Below are 12,582 nucleotides of genomic sequence, written 5' to 3'. Positions count from 1 at the left end.
GGAAGCTACAGAGCTAGGATCAAGAGCATACATTCAAATATTATTCCTCATCCTCTGTCTATACATACCACATACATTAACATTTTCAGCAGAAACTCTGTTTACATGATTCTGAGGAATATGGATTAGGTCTGCAGCTCTTTCTAGACTGTTTGACAATAATACTTCTTGCAAAAGACTGACTTCTAGTTCCTTTCAGGTTTTCAGTCAATTCTGAAATTGCCTCAATCCTTTGCTTTGATCACCTCTAAGAGTAGTTCACAAAACACTACCACAAAAAAAAAAAAAAAATGGTCATGAAGAACCTAGGGGCAAGATGGGAATAAAGATGCAGACCTACTAGAGAATGGACTTGAGGATACTGGGAGGGGGAAGGGTAAGCTGGGACAAAGTGAGAGAGTGGCATGGACATATATACACTAGCAGACGTAAAATAGATAGCTAGTGGGAAGCAGCCGCATAGCACAGGGAGATCAGCTCGGTGCTTTGTGACCGCCTGGAGGGGTGGGATAGGGAAGGTGGGAGGGAGATGCAAGAGGGAAGAGATATGGGGACATATGTATATGTATAACTGATTCACTTTGTTATAAAGCAGAAACTAACACACCATTGTAAAGCAATTATACTCCAATAAAGATGTTAAAAAAAACAAAAACAAAAAAAACCACTACCACATCTGTCTTTAAAATCACCTAATGACATTTTGGGCAATCCCACAGATACCTTCTTGGTCTTTGCTATGTTACTTCCCACTGAGGCCTGCCTGACTTACCTGCCACCCTATTTAAAATTGCAAACTGCCTTTCCCCCTTCTACCCAACTGTGTAATTTTACCCTGCCCTATTCTGAGGTCTTTTTTTTCCCTACAGCACTTGCCACCTTCTAACATGGTATCACATTTACTCATTTATTATATCTCATATTAATTGTCTATCTTCTCCACTACAATGTAGGCTCTAGTAAAGCAGGGATCTTTGCTCTGTTCACTACCATATCCCAAGATCTAGCTTAGCCTGGCCCATGGCAGGCATTCAAAAATCCTTTGTTGAGTACTGAATGTTAAATGAATTCACTTCTTTATTCTCTACTGCTGGTGAATGAACCTAAGCATCTTCCGCTTTCAAAACAATTGGGAGTATACAACCTGGCACCCGCCTACCCCACACCAGACTGCACATGAGAAAACTCTGTTTCCTCGTCTGTACTACCTTGTCAGCAGAATTCAGCTGGATATGTGTTTATAATTACTTAGGAGCTCAGGATTCAAGGTGAAGACATAAAATCCCCAAACCTGATTTATGTCCCAAGAGCATTCAGGGGACTCATTAGTGTTTAGATGGAAATCTGTGAATAGTTTTCAGATTTCTTAACGCAATGATTCATCATTTTTCAACCTGAGGTCAGTGTAGAGAATACTGCTTTGGTGACAGCCACACTGCCTCATGGTGTTCCGCAGCAAAAGTTCAGGGTTAAAGAAGATTTTTTCAAGAAAGACAGAGATTTTTCAGATGTATAATGTTTAAGGTGATATTCAGCAAACATTTAGAGTGTCTGTTTTATGCCAAGCATTGTTAGATGTTAAGAAAAACAAAAAATTAAGTCATGGTTGCTGGGCTCAAGAAGCTTCAAGTCGGGGTGATGGGGTGGGCATGAGTATTTAAACAAATAATTATAACAACATAGACCAATCACGTTAAGGGAGACAGGCAAGACCTCACACAGGAGGAGACATGGGAGTTGTAATTCAGAATTTTCCTTCAGTTCTTAGAAGTGATTTATTCCACCTGCTTCAGCAGAGTTGTCCCTCCTTCTTCATAAGTATAACCTTATATTTGTTGTGTTTTGGGGAAACATATATTATAACCCAAATAATATAAGCTCACTGTAAAAAACTATTAGAAAATACAGATAAGTTCAAAGAAAAAAATTAAATGTCCATAATCTCACCACACTGATCTACTTAGTCTTTTTATTTCCTCCTGGCTGACCTTGAATAAAATTTTGCTCCAGCAAGATGCCTTCCCTTTATCATTTACTGAGCTTGTACTTTGTGCTAGGGATTCTGGAGAGTATGGTCACACAAAGCCTGGATCGAGACCTAATTCTCTATGATTCAAAAGTCCTCGTAAAGGCTAAATCCAAAAGGAAATGACTGCCTCTTAGCATCATTCTCCCCTCAGGCCTCAAGAAAGGAAAAGCAGCTCCTGACATCCAGGAGCTGGCCTGGCACTCACAGCTGGGCCTTGGTGCTCTTCCAGTGAACAGAAACAATTTCACAGAACATCAGCTTCAGACAAAGCCACTCTGTTATCATGATGGGTCAAGACAGACAAAGGACCACTTTATAATCACATCTGAATGCAAGCACAACCAGAACATTGTCCAACTCACAATATACCATGCATCCCTCTCTCCTGGCTGATAGGAGTAACTGCTGCTTCTTTATCAATTACAGCCTTAGCCTGGCTCTGCTCTGCCCTCCCTATGGGTAAGATTTATTGAGATCCCCAACCATAGAATATCCACACTTGCTAATAGCATCCAATCCAGAGCAAAGCCCCACCTCCTTAAACCTGAGCCCAAATTACAAAATATAGGCCCAAATATCATAATGATTCCTTTTATAATTTCCACTTACTGACCCACACCATAGTTCCCAATGATGTACCTTTTCCCATTCTGGAATGAGCACTAAACCCCATCTGTTCAACTCTAGGTGTGCGCCTGATGGTCTTTGTCTACAAGGCAGTGAAAGTCTATAAATACTTTGTGTGTGTGTGTGTGTGTGTGTGTGTGAGAGAGAGAGAGAGAGAGAGAGAGAGAATGAACCCATCTTTCCCTTGAACCTGCTTTCCACTCGGGCTGCACTTTCTCTCCTTCCTTTTAATCTTAGATTTTTTCAAAGCCTCAACTTTAAATACTTCTCAACTCACAACAATTTGTCTTCCCTTGACTGTCTGACTCCAAACCCTGGGCAAGAGCTTTCCAACCTGTAAGGCTTTAATATGCTTAGATGCTCATGTAGTCTGGCCTCTCCTGAAACCATCCTCACTTATAAATTGCCAATGACCTGTTAATTGAAAAATCCTATAGCATTTTTCTTGTTCTCCTCACCATTCTTTTGGAAGCCTCTGTCCCTTTTGAACGCCTCTCCCATGTTGAAAATTCTTCCTTAGTACCCCTATTTCTGAAGCTTGCCCCTTCTCCCAGAGTTCCCTCTTCCGTCCCTGCAATGGCTAGCATTCCACACTGGGCCCCTTCCTCCCTTCTCCAGGGAACTCCCTGGATGAGTACATTGCCTCCTCAGCATCTATATCCTGATGTGTCTCCAAACTGCCTCTCTACTCAGCAGGCTGCTGGAGAGCCCTGTGGGATGGAAAGCAGCTTCCTCAGGCCAACACGTTGAAATCCAACCACTGTACTCCAACTATTCATTCATTCAATAACATTTATTGGGTGCACACTATGCACTGCACATCGTGGAAAGCTTTAGAGATTCAGCAATAAAGAGCACAGTCCCTACCCTCAAGGAGCTTATAGTGAACAGCAGACAAGGCATGTGCGTTAATGCTCTTATTACAACACACAATGAATAGTTATCAAATGAACGAATGCATGCTTAAGGAAGAGATTTCTTTGAAAGGCAATGTAATATGAATGCTAATACCGTGGGCTACTGGCCAAACTGCCTGGGATCCAATCCCAGCTTGGTCAATTTCTAGCTGTGTGACCTTAAGTTATTCTCACTGTGCCTTTGTTTCCTCATCTGTCAAGTGCAGATAATAATAGTTCAGGGGGCTGCAGTAAAGCTTAAACGAGTCCATGTTTGTGGAGTGCTGAGGGTGCAGTCTGGCACATAGTAGTGCTAACAGTGTTTCCATTTGCATTATTCCTGCACCTTCAGAGTTATGTCACCATGCACGAGAGTCGCCAAGACCAGATAGAGGAGGACTGTAAGGGGGATCAGAGACTTTTTTTTCAGGAGGAGGTAATACCAAAGCAGGGTCTGAAAGCCTGAGCTAGACGAAGAAGACAAGAAGATGAAAAAGGGTCGACCAGGCAAAGAAGACAGGGAGGGTATAGAGTACCAATAACACTGGTGATCAAGTGACATGCATGCCAGGAATTTTAAGGAGAAAAGAAAGGATGACAAGAAATGAGGCAGGGGAGGAAAACTGAGGCCAGATTGTAAAGGATTTTCCTTGTATAGCAGTAGGGATTCTACTCTGAAGATAAACTGTTGCCTCTAATTGAGATATTGAAGGGTTTTGAAGCAGGGAAATGATAGAATCCTATTTCCACGTTAGTAGCTCTGTATAGAGCACAGAGAAAGTGGGAGCAGGGAAACTAGGGAAGAGGCTAGTAAGCAATTCCCAAGGAGGGGATGGGTCCTCATCTAAGGTGGGTCAGTAGCAATGGGAAGGATAAGAGAGATGGAACCTTCTCTCCTATTTTTTCTTAAACTGCGGCTGACCCTTCAGGACTTGATCCTCAGGATGTCTTTCCTAACCACCCCAGGCGAATCTAGCTACCTCTGTGATCCCAGCCTTCAAGAACAGGAAATGGCTGTTTTTACTTTTATATCCATATTTAGCACTGTGCACTAGGACAGGGGCTTGCAGGTGCTGGATACATGTTTGCAGAATAAAATCCTTCACTGAATGCCTTTTAAGGAAGGGGATCAAGATTACATGCCATCTAAGACATCATTAGTATGTTTTCTGATTCTTTTACTTTTTTAATATGCTTAGATGCAAACTATTATATATAGGATGCATAAACAACAAAGTCCTATTGTATAGCACAGGGAACTGTATTCAATATCCTGGGATAAACCATAATGGAAAAGAATATAAAAAAGTATGTATATATATGTATAACTGAATCACTTTGCTGTACAGCAGAAATTAACGCAACATAGTAAATCAACTATACTTCAATAAAAAAAAATAGATAGTATGTTTAGCCAGCAATCATCTTGTAATAATAGCTATCCTCAAGCTCCACAAGCAAAATTTTTGTTTAAATTCCTTAATTTAATTAAAATCAACAAACCTACCAAGTACGTTGTGACTGAAAGGCATTGTCCTGTAGTAGATATATAGAGACTGTCATTTTACTGTCTTTAATACTTATATTAGATATTCCTCATCCAATGCATAGGATATTATTACATGTTAAATTTATGTTATTTTATTTGAGGAGATAATTGATGTTTTAATTAAAAGTGGAGAGGGCCAAAATAAATATATGTTTTATAGCACCAATTATTTCCCTTATTATTCCCGACAGCAGGAAGCAATCAATCTTGTTAGCATCCTTTCCACCCTATCTTGGATGGATTGATATGATTTCAATTGATTAGGTGCTGTTGAAAAAGCTCAATGTTTTCCTCTGGTCCTGGGCTGAATAGAATTTTTAATAACATCCCAGTCTACCATCATGTAAATCATGGTCATGTGTAACATTACTATTATGTAAGGCACTTTTTTCCCTCACTGGTTGAGAATCTTTTCCCACTGATTTTTCTTGTTTTTTTCTTTTCATTTCAAATGAACCCAATCCCAACAATTCATTTACAACAGAAGAGACTCAAAAATTCAAGGCTTAAAAGAAATCAGCTTTTAGGCAATGATAAATGTCAGTAAAATTAGACATGTCTTTTCCTGACACTATGCAGTTTTCAGGATATTAATGTTCACTGCTATATGGTGTTCTATATCTTCAGTAACGTGAACATTTTTATAGTCTGGAAAAAGATTTACATTGTGGTAGATTTCTTGAGCCTACACAAAGGCTATCACACTTTTGCATTCTCAAAAGTCACAGAATACAAATCTGTTCAAATAAACTAAGAACACTGATAATATATGTGAAACTAGAATTAGAATGGGGTTTTCTGATTCAAGAGTTATTAGGTAAACAATCAGAAGTTTGCCAGTAATAGTCATCAAGTGTCTCATTACTTAGATAAAGCCATATTGATGATATATATGACTATAAATAATAAATGGTACTTTCTGAAGCCTTTCAAAAACCCACATAATTTTCCTAATTTCTGTCTTAAACCCATTAGAGTCTCCTTAGCAGAGAGATAATTAGTAGAAATTTCCTTTACATTCAATAATGTAATTCTTAAGTTAACAAGTTTCCTCCAAAATAGAACTCTGTAAACAAAAATTGATAATATGCCTATGATAATGGTGAAAATGGGATGACATTTTTTTCATTGTGTGCCTGTGCATACATTCCCATATGTGCATCTATGAGACTTTGGCATGGGTGAGAGTCTGGATGTGTATGAGGCAGTCACAAAGCTTAATGTGACTACTTAATGTACACTTAACACATCTAAAATGATGTTGCATCTGAAATTAATAGCGCACACAGTTGAAACAAGCATATAGATACTACACACATGATCACCTATAACACACTCAAATATTAAAAGCTATAAACAAATATTTTCGACAAAGTTAACAAGAAATTTAAGTGGTAAATTACGCAGATGTGTTTCTGTAAAATTCTAAAATTAGTAAGATTTATATTTCCAGGACAACTAAATATAAATCATTAGAAAAACAAACTATGAAAAGAATATAAATTTTCTCTGGCTTATTTCACTCACACTTAGTATCTTCAGAACTCTACAGATCTTTATCAATAAGTAGTAACTAAATAATTATTAGAGATATTAAGGGGTCAATAATTCCATTTTTAAAGTGTCATGATCAAGTAATAGTCATGAAATGCTTACTCAGTACATAGGACCTACCATGAATAATTTTGACACAACCAATACGAAGAAGTCAAAGATGATTCTTACCTCCTTGTTCACACAATTGCTGGGCCAAAGCATCTTTGAAGATAATCTGGCCTTTGTGTGTTGCTGTAGCCCTGAAAATGAACAGAAAAAGGTTAATACAAATCTTGTAATATGTTTGGTGATAACAATGTATTTTTAAAACTTTTTTAAAACCTCTTTTTTTTTTTTTTTTTTGCGGTACGCGGGCCTCTCACTGTTTGTGGCCTCTCCCGTTGGGGAGCACAGGCTCCGGACGCGCAGGCTCAGCGGCCATGGCTCACGGGCCCAGCCGCTCCGCGGCATGTGGGATCTTCCCGGACCGGGGCACAAACCCGTGTCCCCTGCATCGGCAGGCGGACTCTCAACCACTGCGCCACCAGGGAAGCCCTAAAACCTCATTTTTAAATGTTAAGTGGATATGATTTTTTTTTTTTTAAAAAAGTGCCTCTGAACAGAGATAAAAATGAACAATAGAGTCAAGGCTTAAACCAAGTCACCTGGGTTGAGAATTATCTTCTGATTGGTTTTATTTTGTAAAGATACTGTAACATTTGTGGGCTTATTCTGAAAACTGCAGATGTGAGCAAATCTCGGGTAGAAGAAAAAGTATGGAAAGGATGTTTATTAAAATTTATTCTTCAGGAGACCTTGATATAAAATGTTTTGTGGTGCAATAATGATATTAACACTGGAGGAAGATGCTCTTAATGTATATTTTTCTGAAATCAACAGTCACCATAACACCATAACAGATTTGAGACGGAGAATTATATTTTTAAAGTTTTTTTTTTTAAAGAGGCCTATTTGGAGCTTTCATAATTACAAAGTCTGTCATAATAAAATATACCTTTTCCCCACTGGGTCTAATTCACCACCTGAAGGAGATGTGCATCTTTTACTTCCTCTAATCAGAGCTGTGCACATGGACTGGTGAAAAAAATAACATCCTTGCAGCAGATGTGTTATTCAATGGTTATAATAGGAACTGTCTTATTAAAGGAAGAATTATTTATGCTTTATATTTGAAGTGTTTTTCCTTAAAAAAGATTCTTTTCCGGCACAAAAGGTATTATTTAAATGAATTTAAAACAGGAAATCATGCCTCTTTAAAAAATTTGATTTCAGAAAATAAGCCATACAAAATCTTTTTAATAACTAAAATATATTAACATTAAATCTCAAGTTTAGTTCTAGCCAAAACCAGCCTAGGACAAAAATAATTTGATTCAGCCATCACTTACTGAAGATGGATTATGTACAAAGCACTGGGCTAGGTCACAAAAGGCAACTTTTGGCCTCTGCAATTCCCCTCCATATGTGCACCCCTCAGTCAACATCTTGCCCTTTGTCCAGCCCAACAGGACCTCATGGTTGCCCACATCCCCACTCTGGTCTCCAGGTGGATGCACACTCCTCCTCCATGCTGCATACCTTTCTGATTTCTATCCCCCACTGAATTGTTACAAGTGTCAGTCTCCCAGGACTTGAGTCTCTGGAAGTAGTCTGATAGACTAAGCCATGATGAAGTGTTAATGGGTGACACTGCTCCAAGCTAACATATTTCAGCTGTGAAACTGAAAATATTATACTTTAACACACACACACACACACACACACACAATGACACAGTAGTGAGAGTTTTGAATGGTGGGAGGGAAATATAATTGAAGAGAAAAATCACTGGGCAGCCGTCAACTCACACTATATGTCAAGTTTATAAGGGTAATCAGCCCTTGTTGTTGCATATTAATCATTATTGAAATTACAGATAAACAGATGCTACCACTCTCCCTATATATTCACATATGTTTATAGGTTTTCCATTGCTTTTAGCAAGGTGAACATGAGAGGGACTAAATTTAGGGCCAATCTAAGCCATAAACATGACCCACAGACTCATCAGTTACAAGATTTATTTCCAAAGAGAACATGGAAACTTGATTTACCTAAATATGTTTCATTATTCAAATCTCAATCAAGTCAAGAGCTTTTTCTTTCTTTTTTTTTTTACGGTACGCGGGCCTCTCACTGTTGTGGCGTCTCCCGTTGCGGAGCACAGGCTCAGCGGCCTGTGTTCACAGGCCCAGGCTCAGCGGCCATGGCTCATGCACGGGCCCAGCCGCTCCGCGGCATGTGGGATCTTCCTGGACCGGAACACGAACCCGCGTCCCCTGCATCGGCAGGCGGACTCTCAACCACTGCACCACCAGGGAAGCCTAAGTCAAGAGCTTCTGAGCTCACATATACTTCTGATAGCAACACGGCAACCATAGATGTATAATTTTAATTTGACATTTACTTTGCAAGGGATATATTTTCTGAAATCACTAACCACCAAGAAAAGCCCTGCAACATACAATGTTTAAATAATTGTTCATTTTAGTTGTCTTCAGATTTTAAGTATATACTATTCCTACAGTAATATTTCTCGGTGGTCCACAAACTTATTATCATTGTGCCAGTGTATGCTCCCATGAACACAAAAAAACCAAAGTATCCAAATAAAATTCATGTCACAGAGGTTTTGCTTTTTCCCTGGCTATCAGAGATACTGATATATACGGGTCACTGCATAGCACCTTGTGAATCGTCCATACTGCTTCCCCTATTACTCAGTTTCTTCAGATTTAGAATTTCATTCATGCTTTTACTTCTTCTACTGTGGTTCAATGAGTGCATTTCTGAGAACTAGAGAACTGAAACTGAAGAAACTTTTATCATCTAGTCAAAATTTCTTTAGCAGTGGTACTCATTCTTCAAACAAATATTACAGAACTCCGATATATGAACAGGGGAGCCCTGTTGGAAGTTGCTGGATTCCCTCTCCTCACCCAGCATGCTCCCTACCACCCACTCCCCAAAAGGTCCTGGTGCACTTCTCTGGAACACTTGGGAGTTTGAAGTGGAAGAGTTTGAAAACCGTTGAACTAGTCTAACTCTTTACAGTGTATGGATCAGAAACAGAGGACCAGGGAACCTGCTGAAGGTCACACAGCCTGTTAATGGCAGACGGAACCTGATTCCAGGTCTTGATGCCAAGCCTTGGATTCTTCCCACCACATCAGCAGTTTTCAAAATGTGCTCCATAGTGGTACCCAGGGGTCTCCATGGGAGTCAGAGGGATGGACAGCAGGGAATGCTTCAGGCACCATTAATTCAACCAGAGCACCTGGTTCTAATACTTGTTCTAAGTATTTAATGTTGTTTGAAGAAAGGGCTCAGCAGTTCAAAACTGGATTGAGAAGCATACTATGTGCTCTCAGAAAGAGAAAGACAAACGCCATATGCTAACACATATATATGGAATTTAAGAAAAAAAAATGTCATGAAGAACCTAGGAGTAAGACAGGAATAAAGACACAGACCTACTAGAGAACGGACTTGAGGATATGGGGAGGGGGAAGGGTGAGCTGTGACAAAGCAAGAGAGAGGCATGGACATATATACACTACCAAATGTAAGGTAGATAGCTAGTGGGAAGTAGCCGCATAGCACAGGGAGATCAGCTCAGTGCTTTGTGACCGCCAGGAGGGGTGGGATAGGGAGGGTGGGAGGGAGGGAGACGCAAAAGGGAAGAGATATGGGAACATATGTATATGTATAACTGATTCACTTTGTTATAAAGCAGAAACACACACACCATTGTAAAGCAACTATACCCCAATAAAGATGTTAAAAAAAAAAAAAAAGAAGCATACTATGTGCTCAATGCCATTCTCTGAAGTCTTTTGCTTGGGAAAAATAAAAGTAGTAATAATAGTAAGAATAATGTGACTGGTAGAGGTATATATAAGGCATATATATATATATATATACACACACACACACACACACATGTGTCATGTATATATATAAAGCATGCATATATGGTTATTACTATTATAACACATATTATGAATTGAAACTGACCCCCTGCTAGGCACTGTTGTAAGGGCTCTACATAAATTAACTCAATTAATCTTGACAACAACCCTACTAGGTAGATACTATTACCTTCATTTTCCTGGGACACAGATCTATTGTTTGATTTGACTAATGTCATGTAACTGGTGCTAGGCCAGGATTCAAACCCAGGCAGTCTGAGTGCAGAGTCCTCACTTTTAACTGTTAACATTAAATTGTCATTGATCTGGTTCAAAGGTGGGATGGTAGCTTGTGATGTCTTTTCAGAGGGAGAGCCTGCTTTCCAGGCCTGATCTTTAAATTCATGCCTCCTTGAGACTGTGCTCTCGACTCCAACTTTTCAGTACATTTCTCTTGATTGCTTCTCCTACAGTGTTCTGAGTCTTTGGGCTTCTAGTCAGCTCATTGCAGTTCCCTTTCAACTCTATCACATTTCCTCTATCAGCCCCCACATTCCTTGCATTGCTCCTTTTCTCCACCAAATATAAGAGCGCTGGATGCTAACCTCATCAACATTGCTGCGAAAACCCTGGAAGGATACACAGGACACACACACACACGTGTTGACAGATAATCATCATGTACATCACCTTCTTTACAAACCTTTAAATCCCTCAGATCACAGTTTAATATAAAAATGCCCAACCCTACAGTAGGTGCATGGTTAGTGATTTTAAGGGTCTGCTTATTAGCACCTTATCTTTGGGGGAAGAAAGAGCAGAAGCCCAGGTGACCACCAAGAACGTAAGTACCATTGCTTTTACCCATGAATGTGTCTGCTGTACATGCCCCAGGGTGTGACATGTCAATAATGGCAAGTCTACTTTGAACACATTTAGAGCTATGAAATAATTCATGGTGGTTTACTTACAGAAGCACAGTACTTACTTCAAATATTCTACAGAAATATAAATATATATTTAAATATAATATGTAAATATATAGTTTAAATATAAACATAAATATATACATTTAAATATAAATATAAAAATATATTTATGTATTCAAAAATTGCTAAAGTCACAGTAACTCAGAGTCAAAAGTCCCTAGAGGTCATGTCCTCCAATTTTTAACCCATAATATATTTTTCTTTTGTTATAATAAGATACAGCTATGATATATGGTGACAGGCCTTATTTGTTTTCAGAATTATATTATGCAATTTATAGCTCTCTTTTTGGAGGACGTCTATCAAATTTGTGGTGCTAGTAACTATGTTGGTACTACCTTGTACTTAATTTTCCATAATTACCAGTAATTTTTTAGAAGAGTTCAGAAGCTATCCTCATTGTTCACTGTCCTGGGGAGTAGACCAAATTTCTTAAATAAGCTTCTAATAAGTACTTATCTTCTTGGGAGATGCATAGGTTTCTAGAGCAAGTTTGCCAACAAGAATCCCTATTACATAAATAATTTTAAAAGTTAGGGGGGCTGTTATGATCTATCATTTGAAAAGCTCCACAGATTCTGCCAAATGAAGAAAGTTCATTATGATCACCATATTCAGAGCTTGAAATAGCCTGAATTTAAAAGAACACGCCATACTCTAGTTTTTACTGAACTCCTAGAGCAACTGTTTGTCCAAGCCATTTAACAATAAGTATTATTGTAATGAGGCACAAAGCTGAAGCTCACAGTTCCTGGAATCAGAAAGACCAGTACGTGACCACAGTGAGCTGCCGCTAACAAGCTGTCTTCGTACTTCTTTATTCACCTGAGGCTTCAGATTCTCTATATGAGGATAGGGTTAATAATAACAGTTATTTAAAGACAATAATATTCACTCTTCTGATACTTAAAGTCTCTCTACCTAAACGGATTTCAAGCTTCTGGAATAGTAGGAATAATTAAAATTATCTCCCACCAAGGCACCT

The 12,582-nt window shown here is 38.8% G+C and overlaps 1 protein-coding gene across 2 annotated transcripts in view; it reads right to left on the bottom strand.

The window, feature by feature from the left end:
* Positions 1-12,582, bottom strand: part of RELN (reelin) — a 519,854-nt gene that overhangs the window by 293,771 nt on the left and 213,501 nt on the right. For both annotated transcript variants that reach the window (XM_029233992.1, XM_029233993.1), the window contains exon 4: positions 6,827-6,897. In XM_029233992.1, coding sequence (XP_029089825.1) covers positions 6,827-6,897 — 71 coding nt within the window. The remainder of the gene's footprint in view (positions 1-6,826; positions 6,898-12,582) is intronic.

The sequence above is a fragment of the Monodon monoceros genome, unplaced genomic scaffold (genome assembly GCF_005190385.1).
Source record: "Monodon monoceros isolate NGI ecotype Baffin Bay Population unplaced genomic scaffold, NGI_Narwhal_1 Super_Scaffold_2, whole genome shotgun sequence".
Taxonomy (NCBI): Eukaryota; Metazoa; Chordata; class Mammalia; order Artiodactyla; family Monodontidae; genus Monodon; species Monodon monoceros.
The sequence above is the reverse complement of the archived record's forward strand: the minus strand, read 5'-3'. Positions and strand labels throughout refer to the sequence as shown.